This window comes from Rhincodon typus, chromosome 21 (assembly GCF_021869965.1).
Source record: "Rhincodon typus isolate 14 chromosome 21, sRhiTyp1.1, whole genome shotgun sequence".
NCBI lineage: Eukaryota > Metazoa > Chordata > Chondrichthyes > Orectolobiformes > Rhincodontidae > Rhincodon > Rhincodon typus.
In genome coordinates, this window is record NC_063352.1 from 34,146,987 (window position 1) to 34,172,325 (window position 25,339).

The 25,339-nt window shown below is 39.0% G+C and overlaps 1 protein-coding gene across 3 annotated transcripts in view; it reads right to left on the reverse strand.

The window, feature by feature from the left end:
* Positions 1 to 25,339, reverse strand: part of LOC109930588 (ankyrin repeat and fibronectin type-III domain-containing protein 1-like) — a 745,821-nt gene that overhangs the window by 147,668 nt on the left and 572,814 nt on the right. For all 3 annotated transcript variants that reach the window (XM_048609794.1, XM_048609793.1, XM_048609795.1), the window contains one exon: positions 20,894 to 21,019. In XM_048609794.1, coding sequence (XP_048465751.1) covers positions 20,894 to 21,019 — 126 coding nt within the window. The remainder of the gene's footprint in view (positions 1 to 20,893; positions 21,020 to 25,339) is intronic.

Sequence of the window (25,339 nt, forward strand, 5' to 3'; positions counted from 1 at the left end):
TCCTCTGATGCTGCTTGGCCTGCTGTGTTCATCCAGCTCTACACCTTGTTATGGCAGACAAATGGAGTTGAGTTATAGGTCAGCAGCTACCTAATTTATTAGATATTTGCAATTCACCAGGTTTTCGCCAACATAGCCATTCATGTGACGTACATGCAGATGGAATATGCTGGCAGTCTAACGATCAGGTGTTGGACATGGCTCAATAGCCCTCTGTAACCTTGTTGCATATAAAATAATTGTAGCACTTGCAAAATGGAGGAATATTGGGTGAAGTACTGAAAGCTGCATGGAGGGTATTAGATGCAATGGAATTGTACATTATTGACAGACACCGGGAAAGGAAGCTAAGCATATTTTTGTTCAAAATGGTAAAAATCAATGAGAATTCTAAGAATCTCATAACGATGAGATTTTTAATTCTGTAAATCTAAGTTACATATAATGTCCTCCAGATCTTTTCTCTTGCAATTTATTAGTCCCACAACCTGTGCGCACACACATTACAGCAGGGATCTTTACTTTCCACTTTTAGTTCAGTTTCATTCTACAGCACTTGTTACATAACAAACTATTTGGATGCCAAATAAAAGTGTTTGATAATGAGGATGGCGTCAGTACTGAGAGTTTATTCATTTGTAAGGGATAGCAGCTGTGATTGTTTAGGAAAGCAATATGTTAAAATTGTTAGACCGTCTATGACAGTAATTACATGCAGCGAAATGAAATCTGTTGAATTAAAACAGTCAAGTTGTGGATCAGAATTTCCACAAATTGCCACTTGTGTCTGTGAATGATTCCCTTCTCAGTAAGACTTTGTGCTGTCATTAACACTACTCATTCCCTGCTGCCTTGATCTTTCCTGCAGCTTCTGCTGTATTTATGCTCCCTAATGATACCATTTCAAGCTTCACTTCCTCTTATTTTGTTTCAATATTCTCCCCTCCTTTCCTGTACACACTGACTCTGGTTGGAAGAGAGTTTCACATATGCTGGAATGCAGGACCCTCTAACCATGTAGCCCAGTTCCACTCTGGAAGAGCATTATTGCTTTTATTTCAATGACGTGCCTCGATTTTTCGATTGTTCCAATGTTGCTGAGGCTAGGGGTATTCACTACCATTGTTTTGTCATTACTGCTCATAGTTGACTCTCTTTTTGTTCAATACCATGCCCTGAAAAGACATTGGTGAACATAGAATCCTGTGTTGCTTCATTGTTATGCCTAACAAGGCAGTTCCACAGTTTGCAGATGGCTGACCAGGAGTGTCTCCTGATTGCCATTAACATATATTGGAAGGATATACAAGTTGACATTCAACTTTGCATTATAATGTACCTTTCTTGGCCATCAAGTGCTGAGTGGGACTTAAGCCTGAAAGTTTTGCCCCAGGGACAGGGATGCCATGCATCCACTGCACCACAAGATCTCCTCATTAGTTGACCACTGGAGATATTTAAAGATGACACATTATGTACCCATTCCCCATACAGCATGCCCAAAAGCAAATGGTGTGGTCATTGATTACACATCAATGGACTAGGCATTACTTCTCTAACTCCTCATTGCTACCCAAGTGGTAGTTTACATACACAATAATGTAGATATCAACATGCCATATTTGCCAGATTAGCACCCAGAAAACTGGGACCTCAATGTCAAATCCATCAATCTGCACTATTACTTGGAGTAATTTGAACAGTAGCTGAATCACTAATTCTTGCTTTGCAGCACTGCCAAATCAAAATTACCCCATTGAATGACTCTCAACACTGGGTCTTAGCCTCTTGACTCCATGTAGCAATGTACATGTAGAAGTGAGCTGAAGTTATTGGCTTATTATATACCTGTTATGTATTGCATGTTTTATATATCCCTGAGCAATGCAAAAATGACACTAGTTTCTAACTGTGCAATAGGTTTATTTACAAGAGTTTCAAGATGTCAATGCAATTACTTAATGCCTGCACTCATGCTTATCCCAGCCCTTGTTTCTCAAAGCTTCTCAGATGTCTGCTTACTTTGCTCTGACTCCACAGCAGACTTTAACTAACCAAGTACAATGACCATAGATCAGTTACCAGACTCTATAATTAAACACAGAATAAATTAAACACAACATTTCTGACCCCAGTAAAACTGAAGGCCATATTTTAAGTTAAATTATTTTAAATTAAACAATACTAAGCAACAAACATATATGCATCACAGTCAGTCAGAGATGCACAGTAAGAAGACTACACATAAGTCACATAAGTGAGATGTAGCGTGCAGTAACAACTTAGTTCACATGGGAATCTGGTGCCCAGGGGAAAAGGTTTACTGTAACTGGTAAGGTCAGATATATAACTACTAGTAAGGATATACTTATAGTTGTAAGGTTTCTTGTAACTATAGCAAGGTTATCTAATAAACAAAGGAATGGCAGGGCTGTTTCAATCTTGAAAATGCATGAATGTGCTATGAGAGCAGGTCAGGGTATTTCCTGTGTCCTGGATAATTGTTTGTGTAGGAAGCATTGTTAGCTCCAGGAGTTTGAGCTTCAGGCTTTGGAACTTGAACTCCAACTAGAGTCACTGTGGTGCATCCATGAAGCTGAAAGCTACATGGATAATGCATTTATAGATGTGATATCTCCGCAGATTAAGAGTATGAAAGTAGGAAATGTGTGACCACCAGGCAATAAAAAAAAGGAGCAGGCAAAAAGTTATGAGTCCCTCAAATACATTCTGCTGTTTGATCATTAATTACAAAAACTGATGAGAATACTTGTTCATCTGGGGATTGCAATCAAAAGACCATGACACCATAGGGGAATTCATCTGCAAAGGGCAGTACAAGGAAGACTGGAAGAACAACTGTGATAGGTGATTTCATAGTTAAAGAAACAGATAGATGTTTCCCTGGCTGCAGACATGAATCCAGGATGGTGTATTGCCTCTGTGGACAAGGATGTCACTGAACGGCTGCAGAGTACTCACATGGGGGAGATTGATAAACAGGAGACAGTTGCCGACCATATTTTAACCAACAACATAGATAGAAAAAAAGGGACGTGTTCAGCAGTCAGAATTTAGAGATCTAAGAACCTTTAGCAAGCCAGAACCACAAAGGTGGTCATCTCCAGATTATGTCCAGTACCATACACAAGTAATTATAAAAATACGAGAATAAAACAGGTGATTGCAAGGCTAGAAAGTTAGTACGTAAGGGTGCACATTAGATTCTTGGGACAAACTCTGGGGAAATGGGAACTACACAAGCCAGAAGGTTTGAACTTGAACACAGCCATGACTGAGTTTCCTGTGGCTGATTTGCTCCTGTTATTGGGAGCATTTAAACAAACTTAGTAGGCGTTTGGCAACAAGGGTGTAAGATCAAACAAGAATACCAAAGTGCCTTGAATTTTGGGAGAGATAAAATATGCAAGAATAGGGAATAGTAAGTTCATAGGTGGAGTCAAAGTAAGAGGGGAAGTAATGAAGTCTAAATCAGAGTTACTGTGCATGCATGTGAATGCATGAAGTGTGGTAAATAAGATTAGTCAGTTGCAGGCAATAATTAGCAAGTGGAAAATGATGTTGTAGTTATTAGAGACCTGGCTCAATAAAGGACAGGACTGGGTGTTAAATTTTCCTGGATACAAGGTGTTCAGGAAATGTAGGAAAGGATGAAAAGTAGCAGCATTAAGGAGAATTTTGCAGTCCTGGAGGAAGACAATATCCCAGGTCAAGGACAGATCAATTTAATTAGACCTAAAGAGCAAAGTAAATTGCAAGGAGGTGCAAAAATTAGGTAATTATGATGGGGCACTTTCATTATCCAATTACAGACTGGTTAATAGTAATGCAAGGGAAGAGTGGGGAAAGAGTTCTGAGAGTGTTTTCAATAGAATAATTTACAACAGCATGTTTCCAGTCTATCGGGAAAGGAAGCACTGCCAGATCTTGTTCTTAGGAAGAAGAAATAGATCAAATGTCCATGGGAGCTTGTTGTACCATAAGATTCAGAGGGATTTTAGAGTGGTTAGCACTGCTGCCTCACAGAGCCAGGGGCCCAAGTTCGATTCCACCCTTGGGCGACTGTCTGTGTGGAGTTTGCACATTCTCCCCGTGTCTGTGTGGGTTTCCTCTGGGTGCTCCAGTTTCCTCTCACAATCCAAAGACGTGCAAGTTAGGTGGATTGGCTATGCTAAATTACCCATAGTGTTCAGGGATGTGTAGATTAGGTGGGTTACAGGGGGATGGGTTTGGGTGGAACGCTTTGAGGGTTGGTGTGAACTTGTTGGGCCAAAGGGCCTATTTCCACACTGTTGGGATTCTAAGATTCTAAGGATAAACAATGCAGAACAAGAACAGTTATTTGGAGGATAGCCAACTTCAATGGAGTCAAAACGGATCTGGGTTAAATAAATTGGCAGGACAAAAGGTCGTTGAACAATGAGTTACCCCTTAAAAGAAGATACGGTTTGAGCACACTCAACATATATTCCCTCAAAAGGCTAAGGGAAGGCTTACAAAATCCAGATATTCCCAGATGAGTATATTAGTAGAAGTTATGATAAATAAGATAAAGTGTGTTTATCACAGATGTTATGTAGAAAACAAATTTGAGAGCTAGTCTGAATATATAAGTTTGAAAGAGGGAGAAAGAAAAAAAAAAGAAGCAAAGAGTGAGCATGAATAGAGACTGGCAACTAACATAAAAGAGAATTCTAACATCATCTTTAAGCTTATAAATAGTAAAAGGGTACTATATGGAATGGGATCAATTAGGAACAAAAATGAAATTTACACATGGAGGAAGAGGGCATAATGAATTCTTCACATCTGTTGTTACCAAGGTGGAAGATACTACCCAGGTCATGGTGAAAGAGGAGGAAATTCAGTCACTGGAAGGATTTAAAACCAATGAGAAGGAGGAATTTGACAGGCTGACTGTACCTGAAGTTGACAAATGAGATACATCCAAGGACCAGATTAGATGCATCCAAGGATACCGATAGAAGCTAGAATGAAAATTTCAGAGGTACTGGTAACAAATTTTCAGTCCCCCTTATATTTAGGGCTGGTGCACAAAGACTGGAAAATTATGAATATTATACCCTTGTTCAAAAAAGGGTATGTGGATACGCCAAGCAACTACAAATCAATGAAATTAATATTGATGTTAGGGAAACCTCCAGAAACAATAATTTGAGACAAAATGAATAGTCACATGAACTAATGACAGATAATTAAGGAGAACCTTTTTGGATTTCTTCAGGGAAAATAATGTTTACCAAACTTACTCGATATTTTTGATGAAGTAACAAAGAAGATCGATCAGGATGATGCTGTTGATGTGGTGTACGTGGATTTCTACAAGGCATTTGATACAGTGCTATGCAATAGATATGTGAACAAAGTTAGAGCTCATTGAATAAAAGTGATTGCAACAATGTGTTTATAAAATTGGCTTAGCGACAAAAAAGAGTAATGGCTGATGGATATTTTTCTTGCTAGGGAAAAGTTAGCAGTGGAGTTACACATAAACATAGAAGCAGGAGTTGACCATTTGAACCATTCAGCCCACTCCATTGTTCAACACAATCATGACTGATCTCCATACTCTCCGTACCCTCTCCATACCCCTTGATGCCTTTAGTTTCTGGAAATGTAACTACTGTTTTAAAAATACTCAGTGACATGGCCTCCATAGCTTTCTTTAGTAGAGAATTCCACAGGTTAACCACTCCTTGAGTGAAGAAATTTCTCCCAATTTCAGTCTGAAATGGTCTAGTCTGTACCCTGAGGTCATGACCCCATGTTCTGGACCACAACGCCCATCCTTGCATCCAATCAATCTAACTCTATTGGAATTTTACTTCACTCAATTTTTCCAAACTTCAGTAAACAGAGGCGCGGTTGACCCAATCTCTCCTCATGTGACAAACCTGCCTTCTCAGGACTGAAGTTCATCTTTACTGCATTCTCTATCTTGCAGATTCAGGTTTAGAGATAAAACAGAAGTTTGTTTAAGTAAAGTTATTGATGGTAAATAGAATACATCAAATTATTTATATATTATACAAATTTAAACATTTTGAAACAAATGAAAAAACAGAATCCTCACAATCCCAAAAATCCTCCTTTGTGGTGTTCATACCAGAGAGAGTTCCCACCTATTTCACATATGTAAGGGTTAATTCTATTGTGACTTCAATTCTCTGTCTTAAGGATTCGATAGCACTTTCTATTGGCCTTCACACAACTGAGTTTAGATTTTCTCAGCTTCAAGTATAACATCAGGGATTTAACCAAATACTTCTGGCCTGGAACTTTTAAACTAAATGTCTTACATTATGGCAACCTCTTTCATGACAGTCTTAAGCTATCTCCCTTTCTCAGGAGTAACTGTTTTATACAATCAGTTTCAGCCGAGATTTCTTCAAAACTGTCCAACTGAAACCCAAAAGCTTTTTTTCAAGTTATGGGTATTGCCCCTTTACCCAAAAAGAATTCCAGAATTTTCTATTAGAAAGCCTCATGCAAAATGTTGTTTACTCTGTCTGCATGTAAACTCACCCAATGTAAGCAAAACCCCGTTACTCTCCAAATCGTCTTTCTATTGCTCTATTTTAAATAAACCACTATGGCTACAGAAAAACTTCCAAGTTAATAAATAAACCCCTTCAGGCACACAGATCACACCCACATACCACCAGTTCAAAATCTAAATTTTAAAATAAATGATATTAAAATATACATAAATTAGACTCCTTACACAGACAAAACACCGACACAATTTGAAATTTCTTCATAATATGAAAGTTAGATGTGTTGTAAACTACGTGGAGAATAGTGTAGAACTTCAAATGAACAGATAAATTGGTAGAGTCGATGGATTGTTGGAAGATGAGAATATATAGAGAAGTGTGAAGAAAAACAATGAGAGACAATATAAAATAGAAGGTACCAATCTAAAGTGTGTGCAAGAGCAGCAGGACGAGTATATCTATACATAAATCAGTACAGATGACAGGATAGGCTGAGAGTGCAGCTCATAAAGGATAGAGTATCCTAGGCTTTTTCAAACTGCAGGGAATGCCAAATTCCAATTTTTTTGTTCTTCATGTGCAAAGACTGTACAGAACTGCTTCAGTAACTGTGTACGTACATAAATATTTATTATGAATAAAGCATAACTTTGCAATTAAAAAAGGCACACAATCACTTGAGTTGGATTGTTTCTGTGTGAAGCTTAGATGAAGAAAAACAGAGACGATGGCTGAATGAGGAACCCAAGCAAGGACTTGATGAAGAACTGCAACAGGAGATCACTGGATTCAAAAAGAGCAAATATAAACAAAACAAAGACTGATGAGAGGGTTGAAGAACACAGCAGGCCAGGCAGCATCAGAGGAGCAGGAAAATTGACGTTTCGGGTCAGGACCCTTCTTCAGAAATTCCTCCAGCTCCATACTGTGTTATCTCTGAATCTAGCATCTGCAGTTATTGCTATCTCTGATGAGAAGGTCAACTTGCTGGACACAGCAACAATTGAAGTAAAAGAGAAAGCAGCAAAAGATGTAGCAGCACAATGAAAGTGATTTTTTTCTGATTTTCACTGTACATTCCACAAAGCATTGCCCTTCTAGCTATGTATTCCGCAAAATAAATTTTGGATATTGAGTGAACTGGCTGGCATCTACCCTAGTCAGTTTCCTTTCTTTCCCCACCTATCCCTTCTACCGCATGCCCATTTTCTCCCACTTGCCCTTCCTTTTGGAAAGGGGGATGGGTAAGAAACTACTGACCCATCTGGCTGGCTTAGCACTTCTGTGGCACTGAAGAGCTCACACGTCTCAAGAGGAGCCCAGGAAAGACTGCAGGAACTTTAATAACCAAATGCCTATGAATGGAATGATGATATCAAGGACCTGTGTTCAGTTCAATCAATTGTATTTCTAACTCAGGTTCTTGGTATTGTCTTCTGTTTTGCATCACTTGTAGGACATACTATCGCTCAATCATTGAATCCTGAGGTATTGCTTTTCAGTCAATCAACCTAATATAGTAACAACAAATAGGTGTTATAACAGTGAGTTCTGACTGTGCTTTTAGTGCCATGTGCTACTTCTGCCAAAATTGCACGCTAATGGACTACTGAATGTAGCAGTCAGGTCAACCTGCATACAAAATAGAACCTTATGTCATGAACCTCAAAAAGCAGTTTCCAATTTAGTTCCCAGAGTGAGGATACTGACTTAGAAACATAGGTGGCACGGTGGCTCAGTGGTTAGCACTGCTGCCTCACAGCACCAGGCATCCGGGTTTGAATCCACCCTCCGGCGACTGTCTGTGTGGAATTTGTACATTCTCCCCGCGTCTGTGTGGGTTTCCTCCGGGTGTTCCAGTTTCCTCCCACAGTCCAAAGATGTGCAGGTTAAGTGGACTGGCCATGCTAAATTGCGCATAGTGTCTAGGGATGTGCAGGCTAGATGAGTTAGCCATGAGAAATGTAGGGTTACCAGGATAGAGTAATGGGATGGGTCTGGGTGGGGTGATCTTCGGAGAGTCAGTGTGAACTCGATGGGCCAAATGGCCTGCTTCCACACTGCAGGGATTCTATGATTCTCATATCTGTTTGACACAGTCAAAGCAATACGTTGCATAGGTGAGGTAGAACATGTCACATTTGGGATTTGTTCTCAACTATGACATTAATAAGGTCAACAGTAATTGTGAGGGAATCTGTGTATTTAAATATAACTTCTATCTTTTGAGGCAGACCCTTACTAAAAAAAAACTGGAAAGAAACAAAATAGGGAAACATAATAGATAAACATAGAAAGAAAACTCACTTCTCTAATTTCTATGGAAAAAAAAACAAATTGAGGTTTTGGAACCCAAAATTCTGGCAAACTGAACCCATTTAAAAGAAATAAATGGTCACAGATCTGTCCAAGCTGTGCAGAAGCAGTTTATGAGTCCACTTGTCCAGTATAGGTAAGGTGAAGCACTGAAGTAGGCAGGTTCAAAACAGAAGCTAAGAATAAATTGCCACGACTGTTTCTGTTTCTTTAAGATGATATCTGTGAGCCTACCCCAGACAGACTGAGATGGTCAAGATCATGTCCATGGAACTCGGATAACTTGTGATGTTATCTGGGGAGCAGACTACCTTCTAGATGCAGACAAGTTGAAATTACAAGTGAGGAACACAGAGCTGGAAGGATTTTGTGACTGGGTGTAATCACCAAAATATGAATGGACCAATTTATAAAGTTTGTCTTAGCTGAATATGCCATTTAATGTACGAATTTTTAGATTATATTCAACCATAATTTGCCATTTAGCTTAGGTTTAGCTCACGTTCATTCTGGACGTTAGAGTAGTGTTGCAATGGTAGCTACCATTTGCATTATGGACTCTTAAGGAGTATACATTCTTCTGTTTGAAATGCCTGGATTTATTCCTTTAACAAGGAATTGTGATTACAAAGTTTGCCTAAATTTATGCATCTCTACTAAGATCATAACATAGTACACAAATATGTTTCCACACACATCTTACAAATTAGCCTTCAACCTGAAGTCTTTACAATGGAATAGGATATTCAGTGGATGGGACACACTTGTTATGTCAAAATCCCAATTTTATTGTACTCCATTAAGCTTACACAATTGCTATGCTCAGTCTATTGGTAAATGCCATTGTTGAGGTATAAGCCTGAGAACTATGGTAGCTGTCCCATTAGAAGGCAAAGGCTAACATTTCATCACCATTGGTTTCCTAGAATTAGCCCACTTGACTATTGCTGTCTATAGTTAATGCTTTTTGGATAATTTTGGAGATAAGTTTTCACTCTATACTTCCTCAAAAGGAGTTAGACCTACCTACAGTCCAGGTAAAGCAACACAATATGCCCAAAATAACAGAGAATCCTTTCATAGACTATATTAACCATAGGTTCTATCTTCTAGGTACTTTTACCTAAATCAGTTTGGGATGAAGGTCAGGCAAACTGTACAAAGAACATATATCCACTATGCAAAATGATTGTTTAGTGTCATGATAACAGATCAGAATCCCAAATTACTTATGGTCATTTAAGGTTTTAGCAAAGATTTGTAGCTCAGGTTGTGGGTGAGGTTGTTGACTTCCTCGCTGAGCTGGCTGGTTATCGTTCAGACATTTCGTCACCATGCTAGGTGACATCATCAGTGAGGCCTTAGATGAAGCGATGTTATTCATGGCTCCATCAGAGGCCTCACTGATGATGTTGCCGAGCATGCTGACAAAACGTCTGAATGAAAACAAGCCAGCTTGGTGAGCAAGTCAACAACCTTACTTATGGTCATCTTAAACTTTAATTCCAACATGTGTTTTTATTTAAAAAGAGGACTGCTATAGCCATAAGATGACTGTGGATGAAACTTCAGTGATTATCTGGCAGAGTCCTGCATGGATGCATGGAACATCACACATGTACATAGACAGAGAAACCTCAAACTAAACATTAAAAAATCAAGGGACAATGTGAAGTTGATTACCCTGCCTTGCCACTATCCCCAAACATGTTCGTGTTTTACACTTCTGATATACAAAGAAATAGGTTAAAAACAAACTGTAAAAGGTGGTCTGCATGTGTTAATGTCTGACATGTTTGCTTATGGACTAAACAAGATAATGGAAGGGAATATATGAACAAGCAAGGCAATGGAACACACGATGAATGGTGGGACCCTAGGAAGCACTGAGGATCAGAGGGATCTTGATGTGCATTAATACTAGTACTTGAAGGTATCAGGACTGGTGGAATAAGTGGTTAAGAAGGCATAAGGTAGACTTGCCATTATTTGTTGAGACACAGAGTTTAAGAGCAGGGAGGTTATGCTGTAACTGCATAAAATGCTGGTTAGGTCACAGCAAGAGTACTGATTGTGCAGTTCTCAAATCCACATTACAGGAGGGAAGTGAAGGAAATTTGTTTCACCCAGAGGGTTGTAGGAATCTGAAACTTACAGCCTGTATGGGTGGTAGAGCCAGAAACCCTCATAACATTTAAGAAGTATTCAGACATGCACTTGCAATACCAAGGCATACAAGGCTATAGAAAATGGAATAGTTAGGTGGAGAGCTAGTAGGAACTGCGGATGCTGGAGAATCTGAGATCATTTTCTGAAGAAGGGTCTAGGCCCGAAAGTCAGCCTTCTTGCTCCTCTGATGCTACTTGGCCTGCTGTGTTCATCCAGCTCTACACCTTGTTATCTCGGAAAAGTTAGGTGTTATGTTTTTCACCAGCACAGACACAATGGTCTGAAGGACCTTTATTTGTGCAGTAGATCTTGATGACTCTATGGTCCTAGTGTGTTATGGAGATCAAAACTTGAGAACAGCCATTAAAGCCTCCTACATTGCTGCTAAAGGAAAGAATATATATTCTCCCATCCTGAGTGCTGCTAGCTAGCCATCATCAAAAGGAACAAGAACAAAAGAATTTCAATTAACCTGCAGAGTCAAGAGATAAACTTCTCAACCACCAACATCAAAGCTTCTGATACATTCCAATAAAACAGCCATAATACTCTACGATCTTTTTGTGAACATCTCAGAGACTGATCTGTATATCTATTTTTTAAAAACTTTTGCTTTTGTTTGGAATCACCTTTTATTTCTAATCTGAGTGTATGTCTGCTGTCATTATTTCTTCTCAGGTTTTAACAGCTTATAAACTCACTCTTTTGTTAATTCAAGAAAACTGGCTCTTTTTAACATATAAATTTATTTGATCTGGCAGAAAACAATTCTAAACTGACCAAGGAGGTAGATAAATAATAAAGGGGAGCCAGTTCACCCCAGAAACGGATAATTTGGGTTACCATGATGGTCAGTCACTGATCATATTCACACAAGGATTTCAACGTACTTTTAACAAAATAATATAAGCTTAATACACAAAAGAAAACAAAACAAAGCTATAAAAACAGTTTGGAAAGACCTCATCATACACATATTAAAAAAGATTCAACCCTTCTTTTCCCAGCAATGTTCCTTATAGGCACTCAAGTCCAGTGAAATATAACTCCTCTCCTCACTTTAAAATTTCTTACTCAACTGTTGAGTTTACAAGAATTTCCTTTTCTTGACTTTTTGCACATTCATCAGACCAAATATTCTCCATCTTTAGCAGAGATACATAGACACAGGCTAACTCATTGACATTTCTTACTGAATGCCAAGAAAAGCTGAGGTTTTTTTTAAGACTGGTCTGCTTGGACTGCTAAAATAGTTTAGGATTTCTTTCTAGCTCTAACAGCCTAGAGACTGCCAAAACTAAAACTGCCCTTCTGCTGGCATGGACCTTTCCTTTTTCTGAACCAAATCTGTTTGAGGCCCTATCCTTTCTTTTCATAGGTCATACAAGCTTAATTTGGAAAACATTCCAGCAAGTATCTTGCCAGTTAGCTTATCTAATCACTTATCTTAAATTACATGTGTCTGTAGAAATGCTGTTTCAAACTCATTGTTTTAAATATCTTTCTATCCTTTTCAATGAAACAAGTTACCTCACTGAACGAAAACCTATAATGCATTCACTTCTACTTCAGAATCCAAGTTCCTAAATAATAACAATATATGATAAACCTTCATCACACTTGAAAATTTAATGCTGACCTGCCATTTTGAGCACTGCAGTCTATGCGGTGTAGGTACACACGTAATTTCATGATTTGATGCAGTGGAAGTGAAGGAACGGTGCTATAATTCCAGGTCAGGAGCATTTGCAACTTAAAGGGCTAGTTAATTGGGAGTTGATTTATTGCAACAATTTTTTAAAATCCTGTACACACTGTGAAATTGAAAAAAATCCTCTTTAAGTTCAACCTCAGAAAAGACACTTTGTTTCATGAACAAAGAGAAATGGCTAGACAGCAATCAAAAAAGATAACCTACAAAAAATTCTGTGCAGACTGGCAACTCTGATTCCTGAAACAATATGCTTTAGATAAGTTGCTATAGCAACTGCATCACTTCCAGCAGCTCTTTAACTCTGTCCTGACTGACGTGAATCGTATCAACAAATTTAATGAAAGGCATTTGTTACAAGTAATAATCAATTATACACATGGCAATCTTTATGATCTTGGTTTCCACAGAAAAAAATAGATCAGGGAACTAAATTTTCACAGGTTCATAAAAGATGAGCTTAACTTTCTTTTGTTTTTATGAAATAATAAGTTTTATGTAGCATGCCATCGTACTTGGAGGTGTTTGGATGCTATGCTGCCAGGAGAAAAGGAGTATTCTCAAATTAAAGCCACAAAACACTGTAAGAGGAATGAAGAATCAGTGAACATTGCCATTTTCTCATGTGCAAGTAATGAAATCATATCTTCTCAATAACCATTAAATGACAGATGTTTACAAAATAACAAATCTATTGCCCCTGAACCTGTACTATCCAGAAAGTTGTTATACCTGCATAGATAGGAGTAGCACATGGAGACATCGCCAAAGCCCACTGTAGGACCCTCTTAAGAGGTAGCCTGGGAAATTGAATTTTCTACTGGGCAGTGCCATTATACTTGGAATCCTCCAAAAATCTCCATTTAAATCCAAGACTTTGGAGTGTTTGGATGAAATTAAGTAAACTAGCTTCTCGGAAAATGTTAAGCTATTAACTAAATAAAGAACCTCCCGAGTATCTGTTCCACAGATTCCATACTTACTTCACACGCACTCAAAAAGACATCCTTCATACACTAACACCCCTCACCAGACCTGATTTCTCCCAACCACCCTAACGTAACCTTAACGCTACCCATTTCCCACTGTACCTCATACCCAGCCGGCATTTTACCCCTACTCATCCAGCATCCTTCCCCAGGCACACTACCCTCTACCCAGCTGTCACCCTACTTACTTTGCATCCTAGAACACTACCACATATCTATCTGGCTTTCTATCTCTGGCACTCTAACTCTCTCCTCAGCTGGCACACTACTAAGCTGGTACCTAATTTACCTGACACCCTACTATTCTGCTACCAACTCCTATTCATCTGGTATCCTACCTGTGGCACATTACCCTCTCCCCAACTGGCATCCCTCCTACCTGTCATCCTATATACCTAGCAAGCTACCAACTTGGTACTCTACTTATGTGGCATCCTACACTCCTACCCATCTGGCACCCTATCCTCCCAGCACCTTAATAGCATACTTAACTTATAAACTTACTAACAGCAGCTATCAAAACGGTTGTTAGTACCTTTAAATTTCAGAATATGGCAGCTGATTGCTGTGAAAAAGGGCATGTTTGCCTTCCCCTGACAGTTCTGCATTACGAGAGAACTGTCAGCTGGGAAGTATAGCTCTGTGTTTCCGAGGGAGCCCCAATTGGAATCTTCTCTCAGAAATGCCAACTTCCCTTTTTTGTAAAAAAAAAAGGTTTCCCCTCTGCACGAGATTGCCACTCTTTGCAAAATATCACCTATTATCTAACAATTCCTGAGCACTGATGGTACTATTTTAATGAAAATAATTACAATCATCAGTAAAATAAACCATCTCTTTTCTAACAATTTTTCTTAAATAATTTTTAACAATCTTGATTTGGGAAGGCTGCAAGAAGTTGAACTAAACCAATAATTTCTTAAGGAAAATAGAAGGTATTCTTATTTATATTTTAGAAATGTTTGCACTGTGGAGCCCTTTGGAGTCTCTCCCAGTGCTCTGCTGTGCTGTCTGTTTAAAGCTCATCCTGACAGACTTCACTATCATCTCCCTGTTTGACGTGGGCTGGAAGGCAGACTGTTCTCATTCACTATTTGAAGCATAGGTTTGTAAAACAATGAACCTTTTATATGTTGCACAGCATATAACAACCACTGCAAGAACGAATGCAGAGTCTTGTTCATCTGAATTTGAAAAATAAATAAAAAACAGTAAACTGCCCCATATATGTTTTTTAAATCTCAATGATTTGCTCGAACCTTGCATTGTCTTATAATGTAAAAACAAAGTCAACAGCAAAGTTTTAAAGAAGACTATAGATGGAATCTTATAAGGGCTTGAATGACATGGGCAGAAGTTTGTGGCAGAATGGTGCAAGAAATCTGCAAGACCTATCTCACCGTCATGTCAATGAATTGCCGAATAAGGAGGATTGTTTCTTGTTAAATGCCTTAATTAAGTGCAAATCTCATCTCATTAATATGCAGCTATCTTAACAAATGCACCAAACAAACAAAAGTCAAGAATTTTCAACATAGAAGTCAAAGCGGATAACTGATGAATTCAGCTTGCCGCTGTTTGTGGACAGCCTCATGTTGCCCAGCACAAAACACTACTTCAAAGCACAATCCAAGGGGACCAGCCTCATCCATCCCTCATTGACAGACACTGGATTCCGAGATTCACCAACCCCTCCAGATTCTCATGGCATCTCTCTGATCCACTTGCAGGATGCATAGGGCTGTATTGCAGAGTGATGCAAGGACACTTTGCACACATGAAAAGGCACCCAACTCACAGATTAGACCAGGCTACATCTCAGGGCTGCTTGCTTGCTCTCATAGCACTCGTTCACTTAGCACCTACCCTCAAGCTCACAGCTACCATGCCTTGCCTTGCCATGACTATTAGTGCAGTCACGCAACCAGGCAGCTTGCCTAGCTGGTCTGCGGTCCTCAGTCAAGGAGGCATACATCTTTCTGTACAGTTACATCAATCTCACACCTGACCATGTACTAGCAGCTTACACAGCAAACACACTATATGCGCAGCAAGCATGCATCACATCCATGTCTCAAAGCTTTAGCAAAATAATCCTCATCTAAGTCCACGGAAACACCTGTCGTTCTGGGAGTACCAGCACAGCAAGACAAGGGCAGCCCCCAATACCAGTCCAGTCAGTGTTCTGCTGAGGTGTTCTCAGTCAGGAGTATCTGTGTCTCTGCAGTCCAGGGAGTGGTCACTGACAGTCCTCTGGCCCTATATTGGCAAGTCCAGGAAATAGGGTAATGGATTTGCGAACATGTACAGGCATCAGTCAAGCGTCTGGACACTTTTCGTTCAGGGCGGACTGTTTAGGTTGCTCAAGGGAGTAGATTATGTTCTATTCATTAAATTGGTTCAAAGAGACTAAGGAGATGTGCGGGTAGGTTGGGATGGCAGAAGTCACTGCTGCGGAAAGACGACTCTGAAACCTAATCATGGAGTTGCGGTCTGAGCGCAATGATAATCACAAAGTGGGGGACAACTGTACTTGTTAGGTGACATACTCTTAAGCATGGATGGGGATGGGACAATGTAACAGGGTGTCTCGTCCATGATCAGGAGCTCCCTGGCTTCAAGGAGGAGACAGTGGCACAGTCATCTCTTACACTAGAGGCAAGGGGGATAGGTGGAGAGGTTAGGACCTGAGAAGGTGTGAAGCCTATGGAGTTTGTGTGAAGGATTATCAGAAAGGGGATCTGGATGATCAGGGCTTCACTGATACATAACAGGTGAAAACCGGAATCTAGTACCCAAAGAGTACACACTATCACCTTCCATTGTGCAGAAAGTATGCAACTGGAAAGAAAATAGCTGCATCCAGAGTCAGAGTGGGCAAAGTTAATATCTCAACCTGTGAGGGAAGTGGCTACATGACCCGATGATGTGAGACACTTCAGAGGATGAACAGCAAACAACTTCGTATAAATGAGATAGTTTTATATACAGTATACAGTCACCCATACTACTAAAGTGTCCTCAGAAGGTTTTTTTTTCCTTTCACTTCCACCAAGTCTCAGTGTTGTCCCAAGTTTGGTAGATGAGGTGGAGGAAGACTATTCAGCAGTGGAGTCCTTTGGCCTTGGGGGTCTGGTTGTGCAACCTCAGGGCATTTGTGTCTGTACAGTTCAGATATAGTGAGGGTCTTCTTGCCAGAGGCAAATGCCTGCCCCTTGGCTTCAATTTCAACAGCTGGATGGGGGCAGGCAGGATGGAGGTGGAGGACCCAGCCATCTCTGGAGTGTCCTGTAAGTGGGCTTCAGAGGAACATGTGTCTGGTTCCTCCTCCAACTAGCTATCTCCTGGCACTGACCCATCTCTTTCTAAGGAAGGGGCAACTGGACTGCATGCTAGGTCCTCCAAACCCCAGTTACCATGACTTTGGTCCTGAAGTCAATGGAGCACCAGACCTCGAGGATGCTGCATCTGCTTCTCCTGGCAGCCACCAATCTGTCCAAAGTTGACTTGATGTTTGGAGCAGCTGGGTCGCCCTAATGTAGCTGCACTCCTGCATCCTCTGTGCTCTGAGAGCCATTGCATCCCATAATCCTGTCTGTCGTAACTGTTCCTCCTTGTACATGTGGACAAAGTCCTTGATTGCCTTAAGCACCATGTCTTCTCTTGCCTGGGACTGAGCAGGTTTCTGATCCCAAGCAGTGCTCTGGGTGTGAAATAAATTGTAAAATGACTGTTCATTCTGGCAGCAAGCTAGATTATTTTAGTTATCAAAATCCTGATATAAACACTGTCACCATATATTTCACAATAGTAATTGAATTTATGATCACTTTCTTTAGTTGTGGACAAAATGATGCTTTCTCTGTCTTATTTTGTTAAAAATGGAATACTGACATTTAACACTTAATTTGAACTTGTCTGATTCAAAACTAACCTGGGTAGCAGCGTCATGACTCACTGGGGTAGTGCACTACAAATTAAGCCCCATTATTTCTGAAATCATCACAAGTGTAAAATGATGTAATCAAACTATCCAATGTCCCAATTTTCCTGACTGATGAACTCAGGTTAAAAGAAAGCTCTCACAATGTTTCTGTACTTAACAGGAAAAGAGCCATTTATTGTGAACAAATTCCTAACCAATGGCAATTAGCAAATATCAACTAATAACTATAATTTAAACACCTTCCTTCACAAACAGACAAACACAGAAAGATAAACAAGACATGAATATTCAGGGAAGAAAAGGAAAACAATTAGAGAAACCACAGTTCAAAAGAACTAGTCTAGGGGTTGATGACTTGCTTTCTTTTGGTTTCTTCCAATTCCTTTTAGTTCTTTGCTATTGGCACATGTTTGTTTACGCACTTATGTTCTCTTTCATTCACTATTTGAAAATTCATGTTTCTACTATCTTTGAGGGTGTCTTATCCTCCTTCAGTGGAGATTTTTAGAAAGGTGAGTGGAAGACAATTAGCTGTTTCTGGAGACTTTCTGGCACCACCACAGAGAAATAGGCATTGAGAGAGATTTTTGGGATGTTTTTGTTTTACAGGCAGGATGTTTCTCTGCTGCATTGGCCCCACACGAGCCATAGACACCTGGCCAAGAACCAATCAGAATGTTGTTGTCAACCAATTGTCCTTCTGGTTCAGAACTCGTCAGCTCCTTAATGTCTGCTTTTGCTCTCATTGTTCCACAAAATTTGCAACATTGTGTACAACTCACAATGGACTCCATTAAATTAGCCTTTAAAACTGCAGCCATACCTTTGCATTGCCTCCTTGGTTGAAAGCAGTACCTTCTCTCTAAATCCATTGTCCAAAACTAAAGGAAATAAAATGATGTGGCCTTTACAATAGCAATGCTGGTGTATTAGCACAACAGATTAATGTGCACAGGTCCTGATCTACCATTAAGGAATTCAGTGGCAAGAATGAATGCAAGGGCCATTTGAACAACATAGACATCGATGAGAAAACTGCAATGTCTGACAGCCAGACAGAGGAACAGAGAAAGAAGCCAAGAAATGGGAGGAACAATGAAAGGTAAGCGAGCGAGAGAGAGGCACGGAGGCAGACAAAAGATCCTAAGTGTCAAAACAGGAGAGAGAAATTAGAAAAAGCCACAAGGTTAGAGAAAAAGGTATTTAAGCAAAGGGAAAAGTCCAATTAAAAAAAATGGACAGTGATGCATGGAAGATGATAGAAAGAGAGAGAGAAAGCAAGAAATTCATACAGGACAGAACCTGTAGTTTCTTAGGAAGCCACTTAACAGCTCTTTGTGTTGACTCGACTGTCTTACTGAAATATTATTACAGGGTAAAAACTGACTGCTGTGAAATAATGTTTGAAGTCCACTTTTATTTATTCTTTGGCTGAAATTTTGTAATCTGCTGTTTAAAGTGTTCAATTAACAGCGTCTGCTGCATGTGCAATTCATTTGTGGGCTGCCACGCAGCTGTGAAATTTTACTGACTTCATAAAAAAGAAAATAGCAGCCGAATGCTAAATACGGGTCCTGGGGCTCACCCCTGAGACACATCTGAAATCATTTTCCACCATAAACATCCATGCCATTTCTTTAATGCTGATCATTGTTACTATGCCTGTGGTCGGAAGGCTCTAATAGTGATATTTTACTTGTTCTCTTATCTGTTATTGGGCTGTTTGCACACTGCATACAAAAAGTGAATGAATAGTTCATCCATCTTACAACAACAAAAGCGCATAGTGGGAACAAGGGCAAAGGCAGAAAGATGAGGTGGTCCGCTCAGCAATATTCCTACTACCCTTAGTTTAAGGTGCTAATTTATACCAGACTCCTGGAGTGCAAACATATCAATCTCCTTTGCCTATCTAACAGAAAGATGCTTTGAGTTAATGAGTAGGAGAATGAGGATAAGACCATGGCCCAAAACTGTCCGGGATCAGTCATTGTGGACATTGAATAACATTGAGTGGCATTGCAGGGCAAAGAATGTCAACACATTTATGGTTTCTACGCAGTGAGACTGCAAAGGTGATGGGTGTGAAAATTTTGGCATCTCACACTGCTATAATTTGGAAAACCCTTATCAAATTTAGATTTGTTGATGAGCTTGGCCTGTAATAAACAGAGAATTCCACACTATCAACCCTTTGAATGTTTCATGTACAACATATTGTATTTCCCTTCCGTTCTATACCAGACACTAATTACAGATAGACAGACTAAAAATGTTCACTTTTCCAGCATAGCTCCATTGGTGAGGATACAATTTATATAAAATAGTGTTAAATAACTATTCTGATTGATTATGGGTGCTATTCATTCAGTCGTCCAAAAGCATGTTTTCAGTTCTTTAGAGATAGTAGGAACTGCAGATGCTGGAGAATCCGAGACAACAAGGTGCAGGGCTGGATGAACACAGCAGGCCAAGCAGCATCATAGGAGCAGAGCCTTGTCAGTGCATCCTTTATGCTTGAAAAATTGTGCTTAATCATAAATATTCATTATTTTGCATCTTGTCTTATTCCAGTTGATTTTGATGCCAGTTAATTGTACACTCAATTAATAATTGGAGATAGCAGTGGTTAACTTCAGTCTTCTTCCAATATAGCTTTGTGTCATGTATGCTATATATTATTGTAAAATACTCTTCTTGGTCTTATTAACATATATACTTTGGTTAACAAATAAACGTATAACACTCACAGGACTCTCCGATTATGGAAAGCACCAACAAACAAGGTCAACACCGCAGCATGTTTGTCTCAATATCTTTCAAAACTGTTGAATTTTCATGTTTTTATCAAAAAGAAGAAAGGAAAGGTAAAGTTCATAATGTGGACCGTGGGAATTAGAAGAAAATTAAGTTAATCCAGACAAAGTGACATCATGCTTGGGTTTTGAAACCATGAAGATTGTGCGAGCAAGCAGAGACTGATAAGTAACACGGAGTTTCACAGATTTGAAATTCTGAGAAAAGTTAGAGTTAGAGCAGGAAACAGTCTGATAAGTCTTGATTAGTAGAAATCTAGGAATTAGAGAGATTCATTTGGAGACTGAATATTTGGAGCTTAGAAGGAATATAAGAGGAAAATTGAAAGCAGCATTGACCACAGCAGCACAACATGAGAAGTGAATGTATTTCAGCATGAGGGAGCCTCCCAAAAGATCATACTTACCAGTCTAAACTGAGAGATCGTGGGCGGGGGCAGGAGAGGGACTGCTCATTCACTGCACTCTCATGCTGGCTGTACCTTTCCTTGTGGCAAAACCGCTGAGTCAATTTCAATTTACTGCTTTCGAGCCTGATAAAGGGAGGGGAAAGAAAATAACTATTGTTAAATTAAAAACATTAAAATGGATAGCAGACAAAATAACGAGACATAGCATGTGTTGTTATCCAGCTCTGGGTTGTAATGGAAAGATTAAAAGTTTCATTGGGATATTTCCCATCCCAAGAGGTCAGTATGCTGTGAAGACTTTGCACCATTCAAATTATGTCTTCCCGTTCTAATCCATTCTCTGCCAAACTGTCAATTTCTTTAGCCATTAACTCCTTCATGACAATAGTCATTTGCCTGCACCAAGATCACATAAGAAGAAATCAAATCTTATGTTTGTCCATTTTCAGGTTTTGGTTAATCATTGTGATGTTTTCCCCCAGTGAATGACTCTGTTTAAGGAGTGTAAACAAATCCATGGGAGCTTGGAGAGTTAGGTTTTCAGCTTCAGCATATCTCAGCAAAAACTTGCATTCGGCTTCTGGGCTGGGGAAGCAACAAAAAAATCAATGTTTTTGTGCTCAATTTGCTTCCAGTGAGTTAGATTCCATTAACATATACAGCTATATTGTAAAAGTTGAATGACTGATTTTCTTCAAACAAATCATCAATAAATGCCACTGCAAGAGACCTATCCAGGAATTCTAACTATAGAATATGTCCAGTGAAATGTGAATCAAATCTGAAGGCCATGGCCAGACTGCATCTTGAGTACTCTTGTTGGGTTCTGATCATTGAGATGAATCATTGAAGCAGAAAGCTCACACAAAGTTTCAAAACACTGATTATGAGGAAAGGTAAGACAAATGTAAGCATTTCATGTTGAAAGGAGTTGTTTGTGAGGTGATCTTACTGATCTAGATAAACTAAAGTAAAATATATCAATCACTAAAAGTTGACTACAGATTGGCAAGATGATACGATAAGCAAGCCAAGCATTAGGTTTTTTTCCAGATGGATAGAATTGAAAAGTAGAGAAATTATGTTAAATTTGTATCAAATTTTGGTTCAACTACACTTGAAATACTGTATGCAATCTTTATCATATTAATAATAGAATACAGAGACAGTGAAGAATAAGCAGAGAAGATTTACAAGGCTGATATCAGAAAGGCATGGATGTACATCAGAAAAAGATTGTCAGGATGGGTTCCCCTCCTTTTGAAAAAAAGGAAGGCTGAGAGACCACCTGCTAGAGGTATTTAAAATTATGAAAGTTTTTGCAGAGTGGATACGAAGAGAGTATTTACTCTTTGGGCAAGAGCATAACTAGCAGTCATCTACTTAAAATAGTCACCAAGAAATCCAATAGCGATTCAGAAGAACTTCTGCGCTCAAAGAGTGATAGAATGTGGAATCACTACCATTGACACTGGTTGAAGCAAACAGTACTGATGCATTTAAGAGGAAACTGGACAAGCATATGAGGGAGAAGGAAGTAGATGGTCAGGTATAAATGCTGGCATGGGCCATATTAACTCATTGACTCATAGATGTTTTCAGCACAAAAGGAGGCCAAGATCCAGCAAAGATCTGACTACACTAATCCCATTTTTCAGTTTTTGGTGCACAGTCCTGGAGTATATAGCAATACAAGTGAATATCTAAATTCTGAGTTTCTGACAACAATCCTTTCAGGCAGTTAAGTTTCAGACTCCCAGCACCATCTAAGTGAAAGATTTCTCAACTCTCCTCTTAGCCTTCTACCCACTATTAAATCCATATCCCTGTTTACTGACCCCTCTACTAATGGAAAGAGTGCCTTCCTATCCACCCTATATATGCTTCTCACACCTCTATCAGGTCCCCTCTCAACCTTTGTTGCTCCAAGGAAAACTACCACAGTTTGTTTAATCTTTCCCACATCCCAGACTGTCTAGATGAGGCAGCATCCTGGTAATTCTCTTCTGTACACTTTCTAGTGCAATCACATCCCTCCTTTTATGTGAAAATTGAGATCTGCATATAATACCCCAACTGTGGCATCACCAGCATTTTATACTGTTCCAGCATAACCTCATTGCCCTTGTATTCTACATCTTGGCTAATGAAGTCAAGAATACCGGATACTTTCTTAACCACCTTATCGACCTGCCCTGTTATCCTCGGGGATCTATGGATAGGCACAGCAAGGTCCCTTTGATTCTGAATGCTTTACAGAGTCATAACATTCATGGTATAATCGTTTTGCCTTGTTAGCCCTCCCCAAATGCATTATCTCACATTTTTCTGGGTTGAATTCTACTTGGCGCTGCTCTGCCCACCTGACCAATCTGTTGATAACCTCCTGCAATTTACAGCTATTTTCCTTGCTATATATCACTCTCCTAATTTTCATTTTCAGTTATGAATTTCTTGATCATTTCCTGCACATTTAATCCAAATAATTAATGTACACTACAAACAGCAAAAGCCCCAACACAGCCCTGTGGAATACCACTGGAAATAGCCATCCAGTGACAGAAATATTGGTCTGTCATCACCATGTGCTTCCTGCCTCTCAGCCAATCTTGGATATAACACAGCACTGTGCTTTGCATCCCAAAGGCTTTTACTTACTTGACCAGTCTGCCTTGCTAAAGGCCTTGCTAAAGTGCTTGAGAACTGCATCAAATGCACTACCGTTTTCGACACTACTGGTTAATTTGCCAAACATGCCTACCTGTTTTGATGCCTAAATCCTACATATTGTCATGTAATTCTATGTAAAACAATGATGTTATGTTAAAAAATGGACTACATTTTTAACTGCAAGAGCAGAACAAGAGGACACATGTTCAAAGAAGTACGGCATAAATTTACTCAATACAATTCAATTTCACTTTATTATTTGTAAGGAAATTTATTTTGGATACATTCCTCATTCATTTAATGTAATAACAACAACAAAAATTACCCTACCACAGAGATCTACCTTCAATTAAAATATATTAGAAAAATGAGTCCAATGCATTAAAGCAGTCAGTGATTTCCATTCTGTGTACGTCTCCCCATTCATTCATTGACTGCTATTGAAGTTCTTGTCGAGAAGTCTATAATGAATTAAAAAAAACAATTTGTCCTACATCTAAAGAATTGTAGCTATTTCCCTGAATGCATCCAAAGGTAATACTGAGAGAAGAGTGACTTCTCCTTGTTCATGGCATGTACTTTTGACAACATTCTTTGAGAGCAGATTTCATTGATAAAGTTCTGTTCATCAAATACCCATCCTGTCTGGCTCAATAATCTCTATACCCTTAAGGATACTTTCCTAAGTCCACAGTACCAGGAAATCACTGATCCAAACTAGGACCGACATCAAGATTACCAATTTCTCAAAGAACTTGAATGGTTGCAGGGTATTAAAAACTGAAGTTTTTCAATAAAGGTAGCACAAGCATAATTGCCTAAATCCAACAGTGTGCTGTTGAATCAATTGCATCAAAGTCAGAATCGTATAGTTCATTGATTTATGAGGTTGAAAAGCAAACTATATCAGATCAACATGTGCAACAAGAAGTTCTAAAATACACTTCTAGGACTGATCTCGTAAAATTTAATTCAGGACTGATATCAGAAAATGTATCTTTATTTATATAGAAAGAATGATGAAAATATGGGATAAATTCCTGAAAACAGTGGAATGGAAACCCTGAAATCATTAACTGTACATTTGGATGCTGTATTGCTGGATCTTTGAGGTCTTTCTGAGTGAATTTAAAGGTAATGAATGGTCTTCTGGTCCATCTCTACTATGTGACCTCGTAAGTCCTGTCTTTACAAGATCTATAAATGATTCCTAGCTCTAGAATTGTATCAATTAGTTCTTAGCTCAGAAGATATTTCAAATTTATTATCAGTGAATTAGGATGGTAGATCTATCAATGAATCGAGACTGTAGAACAATCACTGAATCAATTCCAGATGTACCAATGAATTCTGACTAGATCCATGAACGAATTGTGACTGGATCTGTGAGTGAATCAAGGTGGTATTCTATCAATAATTCCTGACTGCAGATCTATCAATGAATCATGATCAGGAATTATGGTAATAGATCTTGACTTTTTATAAGCTAACCCTGTCCTCATATAATGCACCATATCTCATGATACATAATTTTATATTGAAAAAATATTCTGAGACATTTTCATGCCTATAGATCATTCTAAAGTACTCAAAATTTACACCGATATAATTCAAACCTAACCAATTATTTAAATAAATGCAAATATACTGATGATGTTTTAATAAGTGGCAATTTATCTATTTACTTTAAAACTGTAAATATATTCATTCTCGCTGTGCATCTATTAACTTCAGGACTGATATCAGTCCTGAATTTTGTGCATCTATTAACTT